This window comes from Lepidochelys olivacea, assembly GCF_965140295.1.
Source record: "Lepidochelys olivacea isolate rLepOli2 genome assembly, chromosome: 1".
In the NCBI taxonomy this organism is placed as follows: Eukaryota; Metazoa; Chordata; order Testudines; family Cheloniidae; genus Lepidochelys; species Lepidochelys olivacea.
This window is the reverse complement of record NC_140411.1, coordinates 255,611,214-255,638,687: the sequence shown is the minus strand read 5'-3', so window position 1 is coordinate 255,638,687 and position 27,474 is coordinate 255,611,214. Positions and strand designations below refer to the sequence as shown.

General features: G+C 43.3%; 1 protein-coding gene across 1 annotated transcript in view; it reads right to left on the bottom strand.

Moving 5' to 3' along the window:
- ABTB3 (ankyrin repeat and BTB domain containing 3) overlaps positions 1-27,474 on the bottom strand; it is a 280,098-nt gene that overhangs the window by 69,963 nt on the left and 182,661 nt on the right. The window contains exon 3 of the mRNA XM_084617381.1: positions 17,532-17,736. Coding sequence (XP_084473507.1) covers positions 17,532-17,736 — 205 coding nt within the window. The remainder of the gene's footprint in view (positions 1-17,531; positions 17,737-27,474) is intronic.

Here is a 27,474-nt window from a genome sequence, read left to right as displayed (position 1 = left end):
CAGAAGACAAGGTACTTCAGGACCTAAAGACTTAACATAGTCAATGGATGGCCCTACAAGACAAAGACACCAGCACACTTGCAACCATATAAATGTACATCATGTGAATTGTCCCTTGTAAAGGAATGGATTTTGAGAACTCACCATCTTGTGCCTACACTTCTGAGAGAACGATTGATTCACCTGGCACATGAAGGACATTTAGGGATGGTTCTAACCAAAACACAACTGTGACAAGACTTCTGGTGGCCAGGGACGGACAAGTAGGTCGAGGAACTAATCAAGAATTGCATGACTTCCTTTCTTCTTTCACTCTCCCCCTTTCATTTGGTGTTCTTTGTCCTTGCATACCCCTCTCCCTGTATTCCCTTTTCACAGCAGGGTTAAAAAAGCCCATTTGACTGAGTTGGGTGCCTACTGGGCAAATACTTTAAATTTTACATACACAACCTTACTCCATACCCACCTTGGGACACCTGATTTAATAGGACATTGAGCCCTTGGAACATTTTTTTCCCATTCACAGCTTTAAGTAGTATTATACCATTTATTCTTCTTCTGAAGACTTTTCTCTGTACGACTGTGACATTAATATTCTTTAAGGGAGAGATTTGCAAAAGTGCCTAATGGATTTAGGAGCCAAAGTGCCAGTAACTTTCAATGGGGCATGATGCTCCCAAATCCTTCAGACCCTTTTGAAAATCTCCTCCTAAATTATTCAGTCATTTGCTGACTTGACATTTTCATTTTTTTTTTTAAATAAATCTCTCTCACCCTCCAGATGAGAGACTATTTGTTTTTGCGGCCTTTGCATCCTTGAGATCTTGCCATTGAATCCTAGAGTAGCTGATGAGAAAAGAATGCATCCTCCCAGGCTTCCATGAACCACCTAATTTGTAGTGACAGTAGTGGTGGTGGTCAGAGCTGGGAGAGTGCCTGTGTGACTACAACTGTTTGCTGCTTTAAAGAAAAGCTACTGGGAATATTGTAAAAACATTTGGCTGTATTACAAGTGTGCTGATTAGCATGTGTGCTTGTGGCTGAGCACAGAGAGGGGCTGTGGTTTGGCCTTTAAACCTCCCAGTCCAGGAAGTTAACGAATGATAGATAGCTGAGGGAGCAAGGGGTTGGCCTAGGGGAGCTCAGTGACAGTTCACCTGATGTACATAAAGTTGAAAAACACCAGAGATCTTGACATTTTGTTTAAATCTAGTCTAAACAGACCAGGTAACAAGGTGGTAGATAAAGTTACCAAACAATGACTTAGGATCAGGGTAGGTGAGTACAATATGGCCTGTGGAGCCAGCAAGCCTGTAGCAATTTAGTCAGTATAAAGAACTCCCAGTTTATTGCATCATAAATTAGGCACTCTGGGGTTCAAGCATTAGCCCCTCGAGGCTTGGATTGTTGAACAAGATTATCTACATGAGACAAAGATATACCTGGGGCTGAACAGGACATATAAGGCAGGCAGTAAGGCCTCTCATCAGCGGATCTGGCTCCCCTATCAGAGTATCTGGCTCCCCTATTTGAATGAGGCAGGCAGTGTATCTTGGCTAAAGGAGGCAAAGGACCCCCCCAGATATGACTCACAGGGGTGTCACTTGATTCTACCACCTCCCTAGGTAACACATTCCAGTGTTTCACCACCCTCCTAGTGAAAAAGTTTTTCCTAATATCCAACCTAAACCTCCCCCACTGCAACTTGAGACCATTACTCCTTGTCCTGTCCTCTTCTACCACTGAGAATAGTCTAGAACCATCCTCTCTGGAACCACCTCTCAGGTAGTTGAAAGCAGCTATCAAATCCCCCCTCTTTCTTCTCTTCTGCAGACTAAACAATCCCAGTTCCCTCAGCCTCTCCTCATAAGTCATGTGTTCCAGAGCCCTAATCATTTTTGTTGCCCTTCGCTGGACTCTCTCCAATTTATCCACATCCTTCTTGTAGTGTGGGGTCCAAAACTGGACACAGTACTCCAGATGAGGCCTCACCAATGTCGAATAGACGGGAACGATCACGTCCCTCGATCTGCTCGCTATGCCCGTACTTATACATCCTGAAATGCCATTGGCCTTCTTGGCAACAAGGGCACACTGCTGACTCATATCCAGCTTCTCGTCCACTGTCACCCCTAGGTCCTTTTCCGCAGAACTGCTGCCTAGCCATTTGGTCCCTAGTCTGTAGCTGTGCATTGGGTTCTTCCGTCCTAAGTGCAGGACCCTGCACTTATCCTTATTGAACCTCATCAGATTTCTTTTGGCCCAATCCTCCAATTTGTCTAGGTCCCTCTGTATCCTATCCCTGCCCTCCAGTGTATTTACCACTCCTCCTAGTTTAGTATCATCCGCAAATTTGCTGAGAGTGCAATTCACACCATCCTCCAGATCATTTATGAAGATATTGAACAAAACCGGCCCCAGGACCGACCCCTGGGGCACTCCACTTGACACCGGCTGGCCACTAGACATGGAGCCATTGATCACTACCCGTTGAGCCCGACAATCTAGCCAACTTTCTACCCACCTTATAGTGCATTCATCCAGCCCATACTTCTTTAACTTGCTGACAAGAATACTGTGGGAAACCATGTCAAAAGCTTTGCTAAAGTCAAGAAACAATACATCCACTGCTTTCCCTTTATCCACAGAACCAGTAATCTCATCATAGAAGGCGATTAGATTAGTCAGGCATGACCTTCCCTTGGTGAATCCATGCTGACTGTTCCTGATCACTTTCCTCTCATGTAAGCGCTTCAGGATTGATTCTTTGAGGACTTGCTCCATGATTTTTCCAGGGACTGAGGTGAAGCTGACTGGCCTATAGTTCCCAGGATCCTCCTTCTTCCCTTTTTTAAAGATTGGCACTACATTAGCCTTTTTCCAGTCATCTGGGACTTCCCCCGTTCGCCACGAGTTTTCAAAGATAATGGCCAATGGCTCTGCAATCACAGCCGCCAATTCCTTTAGCACTCTCGGATGCAACTTGTCTAGCCCCATGGACTTGTGCACATCCAGCTTTTCTAAATAGTCCCTAACCACCTCTTTCTCCACAGAGGGCTGGCCATCTACTCCCCATGCTGTGATGCCCAGCGCAGCAGTCTGGGAGCTGACCTTGTTAGTGAAGACAGAGGCAAAAAAAGCATTGAGTACATTAGCTTTTTCCACATCCTCCGTCACTAGGTTGCCTCCCTCATTCATTAAGGGGCCCACACTTTCCTTGGCTTTCTTCTTGTTGCCAACATACCTGAAGAAACTCTTCTTGTTACTCTTGACATCTCTTGCTAGCTGCAGCTCCAGGTGCGATTTGGCCCTCCTGATTTCATTCCTACATGCCCGAGCAATATTTTTATACTCTTCCCTGGTCATATGTCCAACCTTCCACTTCTTGTAAGCTTCTTTTTTATGTTTAAGATCCGCTAGGATTTCACCGTTAAGCCAAGCTGGTCGCCTGCCATATTTACTATTCTTTTGACTCATCAGGATGGTTTGTCCCTGTAACCTCAACAGGGATTCCTTGAAATACAGCGAGCTCTCCTGGACTCCTTTCCCCTTCATGTTAGTCCCCGAGGGGATCCTATCCATCCATTCCCTGAGGGAGTCGCAGTCTGCTTTCCTGAAGTCCAGGGTCCGTATCCTGCTGCTTACCTTTCTTCCCTGTGTCAGGATCCTGAACTCAACGAACTCATGGTCACTGCCTCTCAGATTCCCATCCACTTTTGCTTCCCCCAGTAATTCTTCCCGGTTTGTGAGCAGCAGGTCAAGAAAAGCTCCCCCCCCAGTTGGCTCCTCTAGCACTTGCACCAGGAAATTGTCCCCTACATTATCCAAAAACTTCCTGGATTGTCTATGCACCGCTGTATTGCTCTCCCAGCAGATATCAGGAAAATTAAAGTCACCCATGAGAACCAGGGCATGCGATCTAGTAGCTTCTGCGAGTTGCCGGAAGAAAGCCTCATCCACCTCATCCCCCTGGTCCGGTGGTCTATAGCAGACTCCCACCACTACATCACTCTTGTTGCTCACACTTCTAAACTTAATCCAGAGACACTCAGGTTTTTCTGCAGTTTCGTACCGGAGCTCTGAGCAGTCATACTGCTCCCTTACATACAGTGCTACTCCCCCACCTTTTCTGCCCTGCCTGTCCTTCCTGAACAGTTTATAACCATCCATGACAGTACTCCAGTCATGTGAGTTATCCCACCAAGTCTCTGTTATTCCAATCACGTCATAATTCCTTGACATCACCAGGACCTCCAGTTCTCCCTGCTTGTTTCCAAGGCTTTGTGCATTCGTATATAAGCACTTGAGATAACTTGCTGATCGCCCCTCATTCTCAGTATGAGGCAAGAGCCCTCCCCTCACAGACGTTCTTGCCTGTGCTTCCTCCCGGTATCCCGCTTTCCCACTTACCTCAGGGCTTTGGTCTCCTTCCCCCGGTGAACCTAGTTTAAAGCCCTCCTCACTAGGTTAGCCAGCCTGCTCGCAAAGATGCTCTTCCCTCTCTTTGTAACGTGGAGCCCGTCTCTGCCCAGCACTCCTCCTTCATGGAACACCATCCCATGGTCAAAGAATCCAAAGCCTTCTCTCCGACACCACCTGCATAGCCATTCGTTGACTTCCACGATTTGACGGTCCCTACCCAGGCCTTTTCCTTCCACGGGGAGGATGGATGAGAACACCACTTGCGCCTCAAACTCCTTTATCCTTCTTCCCAGAGCCATGTAGTCCGCAGTGATCCGCTCAAGGTCATTCTTGGCAGTATCATTGGTGCCCACGTGGAGAAGCAGGAAGGGGTAGCGATCCGAGGGCTTGATGAGTCTCGGCAGTCTCTCCGTCACCTCGCAAATCTTAGCCCCTGGCAAGCAGCAGACTTCTTGGTTTTCCCGGTCAGGGCGGCAGATAGATGACTCAGTCCCCCGGAGGAGAGAGTCCCCGACCACCACCACCCGCCTCCTTCTCTTGGGAGTGGTGGTCGTGGAACCCGCAATCTCAGGACAGTGCATCTCATGCCTTCCAACCAGCGGAGTCTCCTGCTTTCTCCCCCCAGACATATCATCTGGTCCACTCTCCACAATGGTATCTGTGGAGAGAACATGAAAGCGGTTAGTTACCTGTGTCCGCGTTGCTGGAACCCGGACATTCCCCCTTCTTCTTCTGGAGGTCACATGTTGCCAAGCTTCTTCACTGGCCTCTTGGCTCCGCTGTGCAACCTGCTCTAAATCTTTAGAGCTTTGTGCCTGTAGAAGCATATCCTGACTTTTGTCCAGAAAATCCTCAGATTCTCGTATGCAACGCAGGGTCGTTATCTGTTGCTCCAGACCTTCAATCTTCTCTTCCAATATGGAGACCAGCTTGCACGGAAATACCAGGGCAGGACAGGAAGCAGAAAAGGAGACAGAGCCCTGGAGCTCAGTTGCTGCTGAGCCACAGGAGAGACCGGACGTCTCTTCTGGGGAGCAGATGCTAGGGTTGTCAACTGTATAATTGCACAAACCCAAAACACCCTTGCCCACCCTGCCCCTTGTCTAAGGCCCTGCCTCCACTCACTCCAGCCCCCATCCCTCCATCGCTCGCTCTCCCCGACCCTCACTCACTTTCACAGGGCTGGGGCAGGGGTGCGGGATGCAGGCTCTGGGAAGGAGTTTGGGTGCCGGAGGGGGCTCAGGGCTGAGGCAGGTGGTTAGGGTATGGGAGGGGGTTTGGGGTGCGGGCTCTGGGAGGGAGTTTTGGTGCGGAAGGGGGCTCAGGGCTGAGGCAGGGGGTTGGGGTTCGGAAGGGGATTAGGTGTGCAGGCTCCGGTTGGGCGATGCTTACCTTGGGTGGCTCCCGGAAGCGGTGGCATATCTGCCAGTGGCTCCTAGGCTCGGGGCGGCCAGGTGGCTCTGCGTGCTGCCCCTGCCTACAGGCATTGCCCCTGCAGCTCCCATTGACCGTGGATCCCCGTTCCCAGCCAATGGGACCTACAGAGTTGGCATTCGAGGCGGGGGCCGCACGCGGAGACCCCTGGCTGTGCCTCCACCTAGGAGCCACTGCTGGAGATGCCGGCCGCTTCTGGGAGCGGCGCGGAGCCAGGGCAGGTAGGGAGCCTACCTTAGACCCACTGCACTGCTGGACTTTTAGTGGCCTAAAATCTCCCTGATTGCTTTCAATAGCCTCTGGGAGATCGAGCCTGATTCCAAGAGACTCCCAGCCAAACTGGGTGGGTTGGCAGCCGAGCAAATGCCTCTGCAAGAGCCCAGCCCAGCCCCAGAGTGGACTGATGCCTTGCTGTCGGGGAGGAAGATGAGGACCCTGAGGAGTTGCTGGAGCTACCCGTGGCCGAGTACCCCGAGGAGACAGGGGATCTTTGGACCACAGGACCCTACACCTAGACTGTGGTAGGAAGTAGCCCCGGGGGACCAGACTCTAGTCCGGTTGTGCTGCTGGAGTGTGAGTCAGCATGTTGCGACTGGAATCCCCACTGACCGATCACCCTGCCACTGTTAGGGCCCTGGGCTGGGATGCAGGGAGTTGGGTGGGCCTGCGTCCCCCCTGACACCCCATGCCTGAGATGGCAGCCTCCCCACCATAGGCCAGGAGGTGCTCACCCCAACCCCCTGAATTTTTTCTGAAGTGAAACTCTTGATGACCAACTTTCCAGAATAGGCAGGGAAGTAGGACTACTCCTTGTTCCTTAAACCTTAGGGCCTAAGGAATTATCTCCAGGAGAAGAGGACCTAGTAATGTTAAACAGTTGAGAACAACAGACTGATGGCAGGGGATTCCATCACTAACCAAACAGACAGCAGAATGTGCAAAGATCAAGAAAATTAAATAGTCTGTGGACTACTACTTATAAGGGACTTTGTCTACCTGCAATGTAAAATCAGCTTATTGGGGAGGAATTTATACTTATGGGGCGTACTGGTATCAATGGCAGAGAACTGTAAGAAAGAAGTCACAGAGGCTACATATCAAAGACTACTTAGAAAACTCATGTCGAGTGCCACAAAAGCTGCCTTTTCTGAAACACTACTAGCCTCTCATGCAATAACAGCAAGGCAAGGGGAGACTGGAACTCTCCATGTGTACTGGAGAAGATGAGACATGAGCAGGACTGAAGCTAATCAAGCACTTGGGAACTACTGAAGGAAACGAGAACCTAGAGTGAAGGGATGGTCATCACCTTCTCAATGGGAACTAGACTGCTGCCTTTGAAAAGGAGTATGCTTGGGGCAGATTGTTTAAACAAAGCTGGAAGTTGCTGAGGTCTTCTCCAATCAGTAGTAACAACCAGGGGAATTTGAACACCCAGCTGAAAGTAGAAAACTCACTGTAAGCTGCTGGCAGTAATCCTGGGGAAAGCAAGCAGGTTCAGCACCGTTATGAACAAAAATATTGTGCCGTCAAAGAAAAGGAATAAAGGAGGTCTACTGTATCAGAAAGCAGAGCTACAGAAGTCGGTGCACAGTATCAGAAGCTTGTAAATTGCAGCGGATGAGTAATAATGCTCAGCATGGGCTGCAGACACCAACAAAATTACATCCAAAAAAACATTCTGCAAAATAAAATAATTAACAGGAACCTGTAAATTTTAGGCGACAAGCCAGATAGGGAAAAGCAGGCTGGGTCGCAGACATGGGTATTTGCATTTACCTAGCATTTCAATACAAATCACAAGACACAAAGAGGGCAGGGCAGCACTCTCCAAAATGGATCATAAACTTACTCAAAACCCCAGTCGGGTTGTTCCTGCAATCAGGGAGATGTAACTGGCTTCCTTACTGCCCCACACTGCTGCAACTCAAAACCATGGCAGCCAGCAGAAAACCTAGCCCACTATATTTACAAACAGGCAGCACTGTTTACGGGAGTTTTAACCATAATACTATAATATTTTACATTCTCTTTCTTTCTTTCTTGTACTTACATTTTGCAAATTTTAGGAAAGAAATAAAATTAAAAGGTGCAGTGGTTATTTCATATAGTAAAAGCCTACAGAGGGCAGAATCAGTATTTTATAGAAGTTGGCAGAAGATTTTGTTTAAAGGGCGGTTCCACTGCATACACAGAGGCAAGGAATTTACCCATTATTTTTCATGAAGGGAACACACAACACGGTATCCAGAGTCACTAGGATTTGTGTTTTTGAGGAGAAAATCATATACGGTCCATTGAAATAGGCTAAAAATGCACTACTAGGGTTTATGCAGCACGTGAAGTTTTCTTTCAAAACTGTTCATGTACTGAGGGATAATGAGGAACACAAAGTAGTAGGGAAGCTGTAGTCTACACGATAACATGACAATATTTCCTAATCACATCATGAGAAAGATACAATTATGCTTAGGTATTGCATTATTAAAGTAGACCTAACTGGTTTATCTTCACTATGCAAGGGAAGATTATAACGAAGAGAGTTTGACTGCTGCATTATTTTGCCTTTGTATTCAAGAGCCGGCCTGTATCACACTAATCACCTGGTTATTCTTTTTTAAGTGTATATTTTAATTAAGTTATTATTATAGCAAAAGCATACATATTCTGGGGCCTAAGTGATGAAAAGTAGATTGTGCCTTCAGATCTGCATGTGGAGGAGGCTCTCCTGTGTGCATGTGTTTGTGTGTGGAGGGAGGTGCACAGGAGTTTCTGGTTCACAGCCCCCATCCCTTTACGAGTGTGCAGAGTGCTCAGCCTTGCATTGGGTGAGGGCAGGGCCAATGGGACAGATATCATTCCCCTCTAGTTTAGCTAAGATTGCCTAATACAGCCTGGGCTGTCCTGCAGATGTCTGGCAACTCATCTCCCCAACAGAACAACTGGGGAGAAACTTTGTAAGAGGATCTATCAGTGGATTTCAGTTCGGGAGGTAGTGATCCGCTGCCCTCCCCACACTGATTTACACCCTGTGCTATCCCACTGAAATTAAGTGAGTCGCCCAAGTCAGGTCATACTACAGAACATCATCTTATATATTCACTAGTGCTCCGCAAACCTTCCAGAGCCAAGATGCATCCTTGAATTGGCGCCAGCACCAGGGCAATCTAGGACGTTCCTTTCCACATATGTAATGCCCCTTGTCCTCCTGAAGAGGCCCGGTGCTAGACCTGGGCAAAAAAAAATGTTCACCAAAATTTTTTTTGCAGATTCAGGTTGACAGAAACATTTAATGAATTCATGTCAAATTCACCATGCTGTTACGGATACAAAAACCCCCAAGACTAAACAAGACATTTTGTTTTGGGTTGAACACAACATTTTGTTTAATCCAAAATGGATGTTGCTTTGTCTGTTTGCAGAAATTTTTTTTGAAAAATTGTTTTGCATTGCCCCAAATTATCTTTTTTATTGCATTTTTTCAGTTGGGCCACCAAACCAAAAAACTGGTTATTTATACAGCTCTATCCAGTGCTCCCCATTTAATATATGTATCCTCTGGGAGAGCTCAGTGACCTGCTAACTCTCTCCTTTCTGGTCACCTGCAGGGACTAGTTAGCTGGCAATTTCCTCCTCTTCATGTGGCAACTGGCTGGCCTGCTCTCCTATGCTGTGTCACACCGCTCCCCAAATCTCCCTGAGATTTAGCTACTCTGCACCATCACCACCCCTGTTTCTCTCCCCTGATACATACTTTCTTCAAAGCAGAGACAGAGCAGGGACACTACTTCTCTGCAGTGCTCCCACATATCAAATCTCTTTCTTATTTCTGGGGTTATTTCTGAGACGTTCCAGAGTGGTAATATAGAATGGATAGAATTGTAAAACAGTAAATCCCTAAGACAAATGTTAAAATGGGCCCTGGATATTACACAGGATCTTTTAATTATTCATAATAATGTTACTTTAGCTATATAAGGTGTGGTAGCAAATCCCTTTTCCTTGCAAAAAGCAATTTGCCTTGAAGATGCTCCTAAATAACTAACAGGCTATCAAGATGCACTGCGTTCTTGCCTCGTTGTTTCCTGGCATACTCAGAGATTTAAAACTCCCTTCTTACTTATATGTTGTCTCAGGCTTTCCTCTTTGTTTACTGTTAGCAGTGGCAGTATAAACAACATAAAAACAGGTGAAATGGATAGCTAGAGGAGAATGAAAAATGTGCATTCTAAAGTCTAATACGATACTTCATTTTTTATGTGGGTCAAATTCAGTTTTTAAAGAAAAATTGAAGATACAAGTATCTTTCATTCTTTCTATTTACAGGATTGTACTTAAAAGCTACTGTCCTTCAAACACCCAGCTACGGCATTGCTGCATATATGTACTGATTATTATGAGACAAATTATTAGAGAAAGGGCTGGACTAGAGGTTTGAGTACAAGGCTGGGAATGAGAAATTACAAATTCTAATCTCAGCTCAGATACGATTCCCATTGTGACCTTGGGCTAATTACATACCTGCCTTAGTTTCACAAGCTGTAAAATGGGGATAGTAATATGTATTTACTTACTTTCCAGGGCTATTGTGAGGTTTAATTAGATGACGGTCTACATTCAGCAGAGATGTGACGGGTTTTTGCAAAGGGGAACACTCGTGGCGTATGCTACTGCTCAATGGGAGTACAGATGGCAGAATCTAAGTACTGTTATTTAGTTAAAAAAACAAATTGATCAAAATAGTTACCAAGAGAATTGAAAAGAGGAAGATCATAATTAAGAAAGAAATTTTCTACCTATGCCATTAAAATAAAAGTTATTTTTGATTACAATCTTGAGCCAATAACTCTAAAGTTATGAATGAGAAGCTACTTTCATTTTAAGCCTTGATTCTTAGGGGGATAACGTTTCTTTCTTTCTTTTCAAAAGGTCCTTTTAATTGAAATCTTTCACATTTGTTCTCAACTCAAAAGGTTTGTTTTAATTTAGAAAATTTGATAATATGCTAATGGACCACTGTTAGAGTTACCAGAGCATGGAAAGATGTTCTTCCAATTATCAATACATTTTCAGATGCCTTTTTGTGCTCAAAATGTTTCATATTTATATCTTCAGTTACAATGGCCCTAGTCTTCAGTGAGCACAGTACTTTTGACATGTGGATCCTGATTCTGGACTGGGATCCAATAGTATGGATCCTTGTACCAATGAGATTAATGGCACATGGGTCCACACTGGCACATAGGTCCATGCTAGTGGTGGATTCCAGTTATCAGAGCCCTAGTTAAGAATGATCTAAGTTTAAATGTTTGAAAATCGCATGCTGTCTACGCACAACCTGGTATTTTTTATTTAAATTAAAGGATAAATCCTCCTCTCACTTATGCAGGCCAGTATAACTGATTTGACTAAAGTTGGAACTGTCTGAGGGGAGAATTTAGCTTACATTTTTAACATACCAAGATTTCAATGCTCCAGTCTACACAGGTGTATGGGGAAAATGTCAATATTTGAATGTGCAATCCCTCTTTTACTTTCTTGTTTTTAAAAACACTGAGAACATTTTAAAAGCCTACATTAATGCAAATTAATGATTGATATTTTAAAAGCAGAGCCAGAGTAATGGTTCTTATAGGAATTGTAACTCCAATACATTGCACAGATATTTTGGCATAACAATCAACACTATACAGTGATATAAATACACTGAAAGAAACCAGAGTTACAATTGCTTTGGGGAGTACAACTTTGAATGTTCTGCATTATGTGTTATGTCTGTTAATGTTGCATTAACAGAGTTTTCTGCATTTTAAAAAATAGAGCAATCACAAGGACAGCTTAAGTCTAGCTTGATAAATTAGATTTAGTGTACAGCACAAGCTCAGCCAGGATATACTGTCTGACAGCTGAGCTACAAATACTGCCTAAGATTTTTTCCATAACATGTGCAATCTAGCATACTGCTGGCAGCTGCCAATACCATTATTTTTGAAGAGATTAAAAAAACTGGAAGCTTGGTTTTTAGGATGAAAGGATAAAAAGAGACACAAAAGCTGAACTTAGGACTTTCTTTTTCCAGTCCCTGGGTGAAATCCTAGCCCCACTGAAGTCAACTGGGGTTTTACCACTGACTTCAACAGGGCCAGGATTTCACCATCTGACTTTTTCAGCTAAACGATGAGGAAATTTAGTTGTTATTCATCTACGTGGCTGTTCATTTGCAATTGCTCCACTGTTCTTGGCCTTTTTTCAGGTTTGGTCTACCAAAAGATTTTGGACTGGTATCACAACTTCAGTAAGGTGCATGACCTTTTTACCAAAATAGTTATATCTGTACAACTCCTACTGTGGATGCAATTATACCAGTATAAAGGTGTCTAATACCTGTTCATTTCATTCCTACTCCACACTAGCCAAGGGGTTGTACTGCTTTAACTATACCAGTATAGCTTAAAGCAATACAACTTTTGTGTGTAGACAAGGCTTGGGATATTATTCAGACTGAGAATGGTTTGGGGATCATTCACCAGAATTAAAGCACCACAGACTACAATTCCAGCATGCATGGAAGGAAGGTGGAAATGCAATAAACAAAAGTGACCCATGGGGCTTTGTAAGGGATTTCTCAATGTTTAAGGATTTAAAAAAAAAAAATCTGTACTGAAAAGGGGACAGGAACCAAACAAGGACCTAGCAAGTCAATTAAGGCTTGCAAGGAAAAGACAAAGGCAGCCAAGTAATACAATGAGTAAATGCTTGCCCACGGAAGAAGGAGAGAAGAAATACTAGAGAGGAAGCACTGTAAATTGGTGAATAAAATTAATGAATGGTTCTAAAATGGCTGAGCTTCTGATCTGCTTTTTTCAATGAGTTGTTAATGAGGAAAGAAATTCTATAGAGAGAGTTAGGGAGTAATGAGGACCCTGTCAATACAGCTGCGGATAAAAAGTGGGTAAGGGACTACTTAGGAAAAAGAAACATTGCACAATCTGCAAATAGAGACACTGTGCCTCTCAGGTTCTTAAAGCACTACTAGCAATAATTTAGGAAGTGTTAGAGACTTGACTGACCTTCTCCGGGCTCTTACGCAGCACAAAGTGGCTTTAATGGGCCAGAGAATCTGGCCCAAGTCCTTTGCACCACTTAAATCCCACTTTAGATCTGATATAAGGGTTACAGAATCAGAGGTGGAAGGCGCAGAGTCATAGGACTGCCCATCATCTGCCCACTTGCTTGATATGAAACTCCTGCTCTCCCCCACAAGTGCCTGAAGCCATGACTCAGGCAAGTCCACTCCATCCACGCAGAGGGTGCAAAGGGCCTGACTCCCCAGGTGGCCACGTAGGACCAGGCATGATCTACTCCTAAATAAACAAACATGACTAATACATAAAGAGAGGACTAGAATAGCCATCCATTGCTTTTTATTATTATCTGCAATGTATCGGGTGATTAATTTAATTATATATATATTAAATACATAGCTTGTTGTCATTTGATGGCCTTGAAAAAGAAACATACTTCTAGGAGGATCTGAATGTAGAGAGAGCAAGTTAACTGGGAGTGAAATTTACCTATGTGCAGAAGGCCAGTACAAGGCCTATGCACTAGTCAAGTCCCACATAAGTCCATACTCAAAATAGAATGTGAGTGGTGTACCGGCTCTGTGGGGGCTCTCTGGACAGGGTTAATTTCATTCCAAATGAAATCGCTCCCTCTGTCTTCAAATTCGCCATCGGTGCATCAGGAGAGGATGGGTGTTCTGTGAAGGGTGCACCATGACAGACATAGGCTTAGCATGAAAGAAGGTGTGAAATTGAGAATGGGAAGACATAAGGAGCACTTAGGAGTATAGGCATCAATAGAGAGAGTAGGATGAAATGAGAGCAGACGTGGAAGGAGGGAGGGGGAGAATTATGTAGAGTAGAGAGTTCCGTGAGACGATGGATGAAGTATTTGAATTGTATTCACACCTTTAACATATAATAAAGACAATTCCAATAAAATATGAAATGTTTCAGCAAAAATTGCATAATTGGGCACATGCACCACTTTTTATAGCTTATTTTATTGCATAGGCCACTCAAGACCAAGATGACAACTCCTGTGGTACTACCAATCAACCAACTGATTGACCCAGTATTGCCAATTCCTTTCAAACATTCAAAAAAATCATGAGGTTGGCTTATAAATCATAAGACTGAAAAATAACAAACGTAGGGGCCTATTTATTAGTCTTCTAGTTTTTGAGCCCTTAGGATACACTCAGATCACATTTTCCAGCGTTTCTCTTCAAAATGAATGCTGGATACTTGCTTTTTTATTTAAATGCTGAGATTCTCATATAATCCCATGACTCCAAAAGCTGGGACTTTATGAAAAAAACCCACCACATATCAGGAGACTCCTAATAAAATTGTGAGAGTTGGCAACACTCTTCCCCCCTTTAATTAATATATTCTATTAAGTTAAATATACTGCACTCGTCTTCATTTACTTCATTAAAAAACAAAAACCTAGTTGAGTTCAAAGAAATACTATACAAATAGAATGGGCCAGACTTATTCAAAGGTAAAATCTGGTTCTACATATCTAGATTGTAAGCACTTTGGGGTAGGCACCATCTTTTTGGTATGTGTTTGTGAAGCACTTAGCACAATGGTGTCCTAGATGTTACCACAATACAAATAACAATAAAGACTACAACCCAGATTCTCTAGTACATGCAGCTTCTGCAGCAGAAGAAGCAGGAAGGGGAGCAGAGCTGCAGCTCCCTGAGTTCCTGTATTGTTCAATGGCAATACCTGTGTATTTTAGAGAAGCCTAGGAGCAGCCAGTAACAGCTCCCAAGAGGCCACCCATAAGAGGAGAATGGCGAGAGCACAATGCACTCTGACCACATCTTGTTCCTATTCCTCTCTGCACTGAGGATGACCCTTATGTTGGGATGTTAGAAGAGAGTGGCATTGGCTTCATGACACCTGAGGACTCCACCATGCCAGGTAAATTTTCCTATGTCCAGATCCACTGAGTTTCTGGCTCCTCTGCCCGACCAGAGTGACAACAAAAAGGCCAGAGAAGGGGGTAGAAAATCTAGCCCTAAATTTTCTTCTTTTTGTTGTTTGCCAACATAAAAGCAATTGAACAGCATTAGAAGAAGAGAGAATCTGGAACCTAAATAAATTAAAGCACAAGGATTAGAACTGTTAGATATAAAAATCTCATGTTTTAACAATCCTATTTCCTCAGAAGTCATAAAAACACATAATGAAAACTGAACATGCTAGAGATAAGTAACCAGCCATAAAGAGTGACTGCACAATAAGGAATACCACTGGTATCCTTCAGTGGCAAATTAAAAGGGAAGCTTTTCAAAGCACTAAATAGAATTCAGATTAATCAATCTCTTCTGTGGGGCAACCCAAGATGGTTATATACAGTTGGTACAGTATATTATAGAACATACTTCAGTGCAAAATATTTAGGCATATGTTTTACTCTGTCTCACTTCCACTTGTGTTTCCTGGTACTAACTACTAAAGCATGTTTGATTAGGCAATAGAAGGAATCTCTGCTCTTTCCAAAATTAACCACGAGCTTCTGGCAACAACACAGAGTACTTACTCTGGCTCTAACCACAGTTGCTAAACGGGCCTTGCAAAGAAAGATAGTTTGCCAGAGTATTAAAAAAACAAAATTGCCTTGGGTTTATGTAATATTTACTTGAAGAACTGCTAAAAAATATAATATATATAACAGACCATCTTAGAAAAGGGAAAAAAACCATGAAAACAAATTTTAAAAAGAGAAAATTTTTCAAATGTTCTGTCCTTTTGCATTTAACACTGTGACGTCTTTAGAAATCTTACAAAACTGGGGCCTGATCCTGCAGTTCTTATTCACATGGCTACTCTCACTGAAATCAATGGTATTACTCATCTCGATAAGGGCTGTAGAATCAGGTCCTTTTTTAGTGGTAGGGAGATTCTTTAACTTTGTTCCCTATAATACCTTCCATGCAGTATTGCTAACCCCAAGCATTCAAAATGCATGTTAGCCCCCACTCCCAACCCCCCGAAAAATCATAAGACTGGCCGAAAAATCCCGAAATTTTAAAAAATAAGTGTGGGGTTCTTTTTATTTCACTTCTGATTTTTGAGCATCTGGGGTCAAGACTTCTAGCTCTTCTCTACAACCATTAGTGTTACAATTTTACTTTTTCTTTATACTGTAAATGAAAGTTGAAATTCTCATGACTTCAGGAGCTGGGGATGTAAGAAAAACACCAAATATTACAGGGCTCGTAATAATAGGTTGAGAGTTGGCAACACTGAAAGTGGTCCCTGTTTAAATTTCTTGCATAGTCAAGAAGAATGACCTAGGATTCCTCACTCCGCCCCACAGTTTAACAAAGGCACTATGGGTGAAATGCTGGTTCCCCTAAAGTCAGTGTCCAAAGTCCCATTGACTTTAGTAGGGCCAGAAATTCCACCTTATGCTGTTTTTTAATAAATGGATACAAAATAGTTTCAGTCAGAACAGCATATCACACATCCTTTGCCTTTTTAGGCCACGTTTTCAAATTTGTTCTCCAGTATGCAAACTCCATGTTTTAATGTCCAAATCAAGTAATTAGATGCACAATTGCTCATTTGTGTGTGCAAATGAGAGTTTACCACATACATACTTTGAAATGCAATTGTGGAGGCCAGCCTGAAACTTTGGCTTAGCTGGCATGGTGACAAGCCCTACAGAAGTTAAGAAAAATGTTAATAATTTACAACTTCAGGCACTTTACAAACATTAATTAATCCTCAAGTGACCGTTATGAGGTAGGCATAGATGAGGAAACTAAAGCAAGGAAGTTTCATGATTTTCCTAAGGCCACAAAAGGAGTCAGAGCTGGGACTTACAACTCAGAAGTTCCTGGTTCCTCAACAATAGAGAATATTCCTTTCTTAATTGCAAAATTATTTTATTTCAATTTTGCACTGACATGATCTAGAGTTTAGAGCAGTGTTTCCTTCTCCCCCATCTTCTTGGGACACTGAGTTGACACCTAGCCTGTCATTCTCTTTCTACCTTTATTTTCCCCAGTTTTCATCAAAAGCTGTATTAAAAGCAATACGGCCAGCATCTCCAGCCTCCCAAAAAACATGCGTCACCTGCCAGCCTGGAGAATGGAAGCCCCAAGGTTACTCCTGAGTGTAAGTATGAGTCATGCCTGTGCAATCAGTATAGCTGTTGCACAGTATGTTTAACAGCCTGTTCTTTATATACAACATTCTATTCATTCTCCACTTCCCAAATTACCGTTGTTGAATCCTATTAATTTGTAGAAAAACACATTTAAACCCAAACCTGTTAGGAACCTCTAATTTTCCTTTCCAAAATGCTGAACAGCCAAGAGACAAAGAATGAAAAAGGAAATCTCTACAAAATACACATCTGGAACCAATCTGCTGGATGTAGCCACTGGGTGTCACTTTTGATATATACTGGGTCAGCAGTGGAGCACTTCATTGCAGGAGAAATTTATTTCAAGGGGATGCTAACCAAAACAGACTGCAGTGAAATATATTTTGCATAGCCTGTAATGATCAATTAGCCAGCGATGCTGACTTTTTAATAAAACATCTTTATACATATATTAAATATTGCAAATAAGATCTTACCTTTCAATCTGCAGCGTGACTTTTGAAGGCTCAACATTAGGGTTTTCCCATTCCATCTGTGGACAATGCATAAAATAACAGAGAGTGTACAAAGCCTCAGGTTCCCAGTATAGTGATCCCTGCTTGTGGTGCATTGGAGTGCCGTTGCCATGTTGCTTTGAGTTGAGTGGCTGGAGGTGATGCATTGCTCGAGATACCAGATCACCTGAGAAGGAAAAATTTGATGACTACTAAAACTGTAATTTTTATTTCTCCTCATCTAACCCACTTTAACTTCTCCCCAGGTAGTTTTCAAACAAAAGGATATGGCAAACTCTTTTTGCTTTCCAGTTAAAATATCATGCATGAACAGAAAGTGACAGAACAGGTTTATGTTCATTATTCATTTTCAACATCAAGTTAGTTTGGCTGTTACAGCAGTTCATCTGCTGTAGAAGTTTATATGCTGTGGTAATGTATATGGGTTGCAGACAACCCCACAAGGGCTTAGTGGAGAATTCTTCTGGGGAAGGCACTTCAGTTACCATAAGCAACCCTATACTGACCCCTTCACAAGTCCTGGTGCAGAGGGCATGGTCACAGCAGTCAAAGGCAGCCCTGAAAACCTGCCATAATCCCAGGGCTGTGTAAATTATGGTGGAGGCTATTTAGGTCCCCAGAGCAGTGCAAAATCCCAACAGCACAAACCTACCTTTGTCCCCTCTCCAAGGGCTGTGCCTTCATGAGCTACACACACACAAAGTAACACTGAAAATCCAGCCATTGCTGAGCATAAGATGGCAACCAAAAGGGACAGAGAACAGCATGAGTGTGTGTTGAGGGAAATTTTGGACACAGACATTGTGGCAAAGCCCTGCTTTTATACAACATGCCATATCATCTTTAAAAGAGGTAAAGGGCTTTACACCACCGCTGGAAAAGCAAACAAAACCAGAAAAACACCCTTCCAGATCTCCCCACAATTCTAGAATCACACATTTTAAAACCAACATTTGGCCATTTCATTCTGTGTAAATAACTCTCCCTGACCATAAGTGTGGACTTCATTGCTGTATGGTACGTAGAGCATCAAAAAAGTTTTTAAATATTCACTCTCTTACTGGAAATATGGAACCCCATTCTGTGTATATTAAAAGTTCAGGGACAGGTGTCCCTCATCAATTTGAATGCTGTCATTTCTAGCTTTAAACTGTTACTAAAAATGATCATATTACACACAGAGCTTATGTCACACCCTAATAGGAAAACACAGATTCAGAATCAGATGGTTTAGTTTGGTATTGTGCAAAGGAACCAGATGCATTCCAACATGTTGCTTTTGGCAAACAATACATTCCAGTGCACAGTATTTGTTTTTCTTTTTACTGAACACATACTGTCAAATTCCACCCTCAGTTCCAGAGGCGTAACTCCCATTAACGTTAGTGGGAATTGTGTCTGTGTAACAGGGCAGAGTAGGGCCCCATGGCTCTGACAGGAAATGGTTAAAATCCTATCAGAAATGTTTAACACAAATATAACATATCCACCTGGACTAGGCCTTAAAAGATTTTAGCAAAAGAGAATACTGTGCTGTAGAATCACTCAAGCAATTTAGGTATCTAGAGAACAGAATATAGCCCATTAGAAGGCTTTCATTGTTTCTCTATGACTGTGTGGGTCTCTATTTTCCATAACTTGTCAGAAGAAACTTTAATTGTGATATGCAGAAAGTGATCTGATTTGCTTGCTTCATTGATAAGCAGACAGACAAGCAGGCTCACAGGCAACCTAGAAATGAAGTATCTCTCCAAACATTGTACGGATATTAATTAAGTCTCACAACTCCTCTATGAGGTAGGTAAATTTTATTGCATTTTTTTGGGTAGTGACCACTGACTTGAAGGCAAAAAACCAACTTTGGCCGTAACTCTGTTTTCACATGCTCAGATCATTCTGGAAAGTCTTCTTTTCGAATGAAATATTTTCAGAATTGGTCTCTGTTCAAAAGGGCTTTTTTTTTTTTTTTTAAATAAAAGTCTGAGCAAAATTCCTTCAGTTGTTTTTGAGTTTGACAGCAGAGAGAAAAAAATGGTTTAAAAATTATTGCCACACTTTGTCCCCTATGCAGGGGACTCAAATAACTGCTGAACATTGAAACTTGGAAAGAAATACTCACTGAGGTGTGAGTATATGATCAAGTTTTGGGGGTGGGAAGGTTGGATAAAAAATTTAGAAGCAAATTAGAAAGATCCCTTTTGAACATGTTCAGTGGGGATCGATTAAGATTTTTTGCCCACTGAAGTTCCACCCTTTTTATGACATTAGAATGCACCACCTCTGAACAGCCTAGACTGGTACAGAGACTGCTGCTGCGGCTGAGATAATTTGCACAAGCGAGGATATAAATGTTTCACTGAAAAATGCACCGCACAATCCTCCAAAAAACACAGTCTTAAAACAAGGAACAGAAGAAAACTACTGGCACAAAAAAATTGCAGAGTCCATGATTTTAGGGTTTTGACAATTTTTGCTGCACTCTGCAATATTCTTCTGATTAAAGCTTTCATTTAAAAAATAGTTTCTGTCTTTTCCCACTGCTACAACATTGTCATGATAGGGACTAACCTGGAGCTCTTACATGCTCATAATTCCCCCGGAAGTCAGAAGATAGTGTGTGTGCGAAAGGGGTGCAGGATCAGGTCCACAATGGAAAGAGATGTGCTTCTGAATAGATTATCCAGTCTTACATAAAATTTATCTACAAGCAAATAGCAACAGCAGTATATTCTGGAACTCACCCTGCCCTCATCCCCTTCACCTACAGGAGATGTAAGTTTCAAAGTCTGAGGCCAATTTAAATGGCACCAATATTATCAGGCGTCAATTTATTTTTCCTCCTCTTTTAAAAAAAAAGACATTAAATGCAAAAAAAAAAAAATCCTGTTGAAGGCAATGTTCAGGTTTAAGAATTAAAATCAGAACAAGATCAGAAAAAGAACTGCGCTTAAGCCAAATTCTGTCTTCATTTAGGTCCCAAACCAGCAAATCACTTAAGTATGTGCTTAATTTAAGAACTTGATTAGTCCTGTTAAAGTGGATCAGGGCCTTATATATCATGCAACTCCACTGACTTCAATTGGGTTGAATGATAAATAAAGCAGGACAGAATTTAACAGAAGGTAGCATACAGCAACATTAATTCATCTGTGTTGCACATCCTGCACTTTAAAGGCTATATATTTTATGACATATTCAGCACCAGATACCGAATGAGGAAAAGAACAAATTAGAAGATACAACATTACAACACAGCCAGTTAACGTTGCTGAAGTAACTTTAGGTGAAAACCTGTCTCCATTGAAGTCAATGGCAAAACTCCTACTGATTTCAATAGGGCCAGGATTTCAGCCTTTGGCTTTGGCATTTCCTAACTTCCACTTTATGAAATATATAAAATCACAACCTTAATGCTGAATTAATGTAGTTTGGTGTGTTTCATTATGATTCAGTTATATTATACCAAGTACATATTGGACTAGAATTTGTTCTTCCCTTTCCTACCTGGTAAATATTTGGGCATCTTAATAATAATTAAAATATTGATTCATCTATTGTGAAACTTAATTGATCATTGCTTGTAAAGAACTGAGATCTTCAGGTGGAAGGCAATATGTAAATGCAAAATATTTTAATGAGATGTAGTGTTGCCCAAAGGATAGAGTACTGGCCCAAGAGTCTGGAGCCCTGGGTTCTGTTCCTGGCTCTGCCACTGCCCTGTTGTATGACCTGGGGCAAGTCACTTCACTTCCCTGTGCCCCTGCTTCCCTGCCCAACCATATCTACTTAGGTTGTAAATTCTCCAGGACAGAAACTGTTGCTTACTATGTGTATGTCTAGAGCCCAGAGGCGATGACTTTCTACTTTCTCTGGGGGTGCTTGCCCCTGCTCCGCCCTGGGCCCTGCCCCCACCCCATCTCCGCCCTGCCTCTTCTCATCCCCTTCCCCGAGCACCCCGCCCTCGCTCTGCTCCCTCCTCCCCAGCACCGCCTGGATGCCGCTGAACAGCTGATCGCAGCAGGCAGGAGGCGCTGGCAGGAAGGGCAGGGTGCAGATTGGTGGGGCCACTGGCGGGTGGGAGGCGCTGAGCATCTATATGCTATCGTAATACAAAAAATGAATACTACTACTAATAAATTAATAATGCTTTATTATAAAAGCAATATATCGAAAGTAATAATTTGTCAGAATTGTATATACCCCTTAGAGTACCACTTTGGGTGCTACGTTTTCTACTTTTATGTTTTCTTCCAGCAATACATAAAAATAGAGTTTAGTGATTTCAGGCCCTGATCCTGGCCACTTGCTCTGCATGAACAGGCCCACTAGCCTTCCCCCGAAGTCCCTGGCAGTCCATGCAGGCACATATGTCTGCCCATACAAAGCCAGTTGCAGGATGGAACCTGTCATCCTGTTCCCAATGGACAAGCTTGCATGTCACTATCACAACAGGCTTACTTGGCCTGAGTCTCAGCAGAGCTGTCCAGGATTCAATGAGCCACAGAGCGAGAAACATTCTCCACACCCCAAAGTGCTCCTTTTAGGGGCTGGTCTACAGTACAAATTGTATTGTGGTTGAACGCGGGTGTGCAGAACTGGGTTAACTTACATGATGGCTACCCTGACTTTGCAGTCAGGTGTAGACCAGCATGAATCATATGCACCATTGTGTCAGCGATCTCCCTTCTTCATAACCGCATTCAGCAACGGTAACTATTTGGAATGGAGTGTCGCTCTATCACAGTGGCACCAGCTCTTGCAATTTTATCCTTCTCGTGATAACTGGTGTTTCACAGAGCTCCAGCTCTTGCAGACAACGATTATGTAAGTATCTCAGATTTCATTTAACAAAAAAGTAAGTTTCCACTCCTCATACTTTCAGAGAAAAGCTGAAAAACGTGACTCAAGTGCTTCCAAGAAATCTCAATTTTTAAGCCAATCTCATGATTTTTGAACTTTTGGCACTGGCAGTGCCAGCTGTGCCAGGGAAAAGTATACTGCAGTGTGATGGAGTCTGTATCAGTGCTCTGCCCTTTCTGGGTACGTCTACCCTGCAGCTGGCAGCATGCCTCCCAGCCCGGGTAGATGGATTCATGCTAGATGGCCTTGAGCTAGTGCACTAAAAATAGCAGTGTAGATGTCACGGCTCCAGTGTAGACTCAGGGTAGCCACCTGAGCTCAGACCAGGGGTCGGGTGGGCTTGAAAGCCCAAGCTGCCACCCAAGCAACTATGTTCACACTGCTATTTTTAGTGTGTTAGCTTGAGCCCATCTAGCCTGAGCCCTGGTCTACACTAGGGGGCGGGGAGTCGATGTAAGATACGCAACTTCAGCTACGAGAATAGCGTAGTTGAAGTCGATGTACCTAGATCGACTTACCGTGGCGTCTTCACGCCGGTGAGTTGACTGCCGCCGCTCCCCCGTCGATTCCGCTTGCGCCTCTCATGGCGCCGGAGTTCTGGAGTCAATGGGAGAGCACTCGGGGATCGATTTATCGCATCTAGATTAGACACGATAAATCGACCCCCCAATATATCAATCGCTACATGCTAATCCAGCGGGTAGTGTAGACCTACCCTGAGTCTGTCTACCCGGGCTGGGAGACTCACTCCCAGTTGCAGTGTAGACAAACCCTCTGTGGTTAAACAGAGGGCTTCAGTCTCTGGAGCTGTCCATCTGGCCCCTTTCATGAGCTATAGAGTCAAACACACACAATTTAAAAATTAAAATAGATTATGTAACGTCACAGGATGGGGGACAGTCCTGGTTTAAGGCAATCCTGAATATTTAAGGGACATCATCACTGTCTTTAGTCCAGAGATCTGATGTGACAGTAAAAGTGAAACAGCTCCCATATATATGCTGGTGGTGTTGCAGACTAGTGAACCCAGCTAGAGCATGTGAGCTATCTATAAAGCATTCAGGTAAAACATTCCTTTCTTTTTTCCCCCTGTTATTGGTTTAGCAAAGGTTATTTTATATCTCAAATAAAAATATTTTAAATCAAACCAAACCAAAAAAATCAAAGAGAGGAAATAAAAGAAGGCACTTGCCTGATCTCCCTAACTCCCACAAGCTCCATGCAGGATTCTATGGTGGTTATGACTAGCCCTGATCCTGAAAAGCATCAGTGGGACTAGTTATATGAATGAAGTTGTTCAATTGTGTAAGTGTTTGCATGAGCAGGCCCCCCTGTGCATACGATAGGCCTGATCCTGCCAAGACAGAGTGTAGTGCTCTGTGATAGGGGGCTGGGAGGACCACACGGCCCAGTGGTTAGCACACCCCACTCTCACCCCCTTACCTCTCTGTCAGGGCAACGGAAGTGCCTGTTCCTGACCTTAAGCCAGGAATCTTCAGCTTTTCACCCACATCTGGGCCTTGGCCCTTAAAGGGGTGTGGTAAAGGGACATGGGCTTCCCTCCCCCCTGAGTCCCAGCCCAGGGCCCTGTGGGAAGCAACACAAGCAGGGTCTTCCCTGTAGGAAGTCCAAGTTTGCTTCCCTGGACTACTTCCTACCAATAGGTCCCTTCAGTTTGGGGTATGGCCTTTATAGTCCAACCAGTCAGTTGCTCAATGGAAAAAAAAAAGTGCAAAAGAGCTGGGCCCTGCAGGTTCTCAAAGGGGTGGTGGTGGTGGTGGTTGGAGAAGGCTCTGCCTGGGAGCCTTATCTGCTCTATGGTCCCCTCTCAGGCTCAACCTTCTGTCTGGCTTCCCAGAGGAGGATTCCTCTGTCCTGTAGCCTGTTACCACCATTTGCCTGGGCTTCTGAGCTCCATTTAACCCGCTCCTCCAGTCAGAGCATGCTCGGCAGGCCCGGAGGGACAGGGCTACTTGGGCCCAGTATTGCCTTTTAACCTCTATGGGCCCACTGTGGGGTTTGTATACCCAATTACATGCTCACTACTGTGAACAGTCCTCAATATTGCCAGACCCAGGCATTCCAAAATCATGAGCCAGATGCCAAAAATATCATGAGACTGGCTTAAAAACAATAACCTTTTAAACAATTATAAACCACTTTTTTTTTTTGGTCTGCTGTCTTATTTTCAAGCTTTTGGAAGCCGCCCAGCCTGGACTTGTGTGTGATCATTTCAGGGTCAGAATTTCATCATACGTGTACACACAGAAATTCCAGCCTGCCCCTTAATGCTTGGAGAGCGGACTCCATTTACTCCCTTTCCTAACCCGTGAGGTGTAGGCACTATCCCTCTCCATCCCCCTCCCCTATCATTATCATGCCTCCCTCCCCATTCTTCCAGCCCCTCCTCTCTCCCTCTCCCAACCTCCCCCACCCAGTCTCCTGCCCCACTGCAGCCAGCTTGAATTCAGGTCTACTAGAAGTATTGGGAGAGACTATCCATTTTGAGGAAGAGCAAAACATGGGGACATGGATATGGGTGTCATTTCTCACGCACAAAAAACCCACCAGATTGGTAGGGGGAAACGTTTATACAAAGTGTTTAGCTGATATTTCAAACAAACAATGAAAAGTAAAATTGAATTTAAAACTATACAAATGCTTTAAAATGAAACAACAACAATAATAAACCTATAGCAGGCAGAAACCAGGCAAGTACTTTGGAGGAGGAAGTAGATTCCTGTTTATAACCGAGAATGTTCTTACATGTAAATACCCAAAGACATAACAGAAGCTGTTAGAGAAAGTAGTTAGATTTTGCACATTCTAGTCATATAATAAATTCCACTGCTGCCTTGAGTCCCCAGGTGTATTTGTCTTGCTTAACCTGCCTCTTGGTACCCTCATCCTATCAACACTAAACTCATTACTTTTGTAAGAACCATCAGTTTCTCAGTGGACCCATTCGAACTTCAGCTATTAGCTCCTGCTTCCATCTTGCTCTTTGTATCACTGACATCACCAGCTACTCTTTCCACTAGACCTATCTTCAGGGTAACTAACCATACAAATTATGGGGACCAAAGGCAACATAATCCCTACATTACGAGATAAAAATGTGGATGCAAATCAGGCCATGAGATACCTCTTTCCTCTTCTTGGGTTATTGCTGCCAGGAGGGTGAAGGTATCTCAGTGAGTTATCGCCTGATCCCACTGATAAGGCTGGCCTGGAAACTGCAGAGCTCCCAAAAAAATAAGGCTCCCAAGTTGCTTTGCTTGTGGCTTGCCCTGCAACCCTACAATGCAGTCCAAATCTCAGTCCCGTATCACTCTATACTCTTGAGAGGTAGGGAAGGCAGGAGAGTTCCTTGTGCTGCTCCATCTGTTAGGTACTTTCCCATTCTCAGCACAAGTTAATTCTTTAAATCCTGCTTAAGCCTTTCTTTTTTTAAGTTGATGATGCACACTTTCTGGAAAGCTTTTTCTAATAGTCCACATGGGGGATGAAACATAGAAACACACTGAAATGTATTATATATATTTGCATATAAAATAAACCAAGAGCAAGTATGAATTACAAAGGTACAAATAACCCCAGGGGTCTGGGTGACATCTTAATAAAGCTGTGAAAGAGAAGCTCAAGTAGTTTAATTAAACCACCAGAACTCTAGCTAGGGCGTGCTAGCAAGTGCTTCTCTAACTCACTCCCCCACCTGACTATCAGGGATCACTGGCCCCGGGACACACTGGAGACCAGAGCACAAGAACAAATGGGCAGGCTGCAGTCTTACCATGAAGATTTCTAGATCTCATAAGAACATATGAACCAGTGAGTGGCCAGATTCCAGCTCTGTACCTTGTGACCCCATTATTGCAGAACCCGAGTCATCCATTTTCAAGACTGTTTTTGATGAGAGAAGAGACCCAGTTACAAGATGCTTTTCCATTGTTGTGGGTTCAACTACAGCTGCTCAAATAATGGATTTTTTTGGTTGGTGGTCAAAATGAAACCTAAAAAACCCTAACAGTTTTCAAACTGAAAAAGTTAATATTTTTTTGTTTTTTGTTTTCGTTTTTTTTAAAATCCTTTTTTTAAAAAAAAATTGCAGTCACATTCAAAACAAAGAGGATTTTTAATTGAAAAATTGAAACATTTCATTTAAAAAATGTCAAAATGAAATGCTTTGATCTTTTCTTATTTCTTCAACTGAAACAATTCAGTAAATTCAACCCGAATTCACACAATGTTTCTGTTGCAGTGTGAGATGACCGAAGACCCCAGGCCCTCTGAATCCTCCGGGTGGCCCTGCTCAGAGTCATAGCTAAATACAAGGTGGAACAGATTGTTTAGCATAAGGAGTTAACACATTTTGCAAGGGACCATGAAACAGTTAAGAGTTACTCTTCAGACTCATCCTTGCATGGGGTCACTTTAGGAAGGTCTTCTTCACAACCCATAAAAGGATTAACTAACATTTTTTTAAAAATGAAGTTTAAATTCTGCAAAATCTGATGGGGCCAGTATCAGCTCTGTCTGGACCCTGGTAGCAGAAGACATTTTCCAGGAAGAGCTGAGCCATCTCCCGTGCAGTAGGAACAGTACAGCACAGGGTGAAGTGTGCCATCTTTGTAAGGAGGTCTATGGCAACCAGGATTACTGAGCGTCCCTGAGAGTGTGGCCATTCTACAGTGAAGTTCATTGATAGACCAAGGCTGTGGAGGCATGAGCAGACGCTGGAGGAGACCTAGGGGTTTTGATCATGGGTTTTTGGTACTTGTGCAGAGATTACAAGAAGTTATATAATCCTTGATGTAAGCTCATAGATCTAGCCACCAGAAACACCTCGATACCAGATTCCAGGTCTTGAACTGGCCAAAACAGCCTGCATCAGGCAAATTGTGGCATAGTTTCAATATCGGAAGCCTATATTGTCCCTCTAGAAAATAAATGCAACCCCTGCGATAGAGGAGGCCAATCTGAAATCAGAACATTGAGTTGGGTCACATACCGCAATTGTTCAAGGTCTGGTGATTCGGGTTTT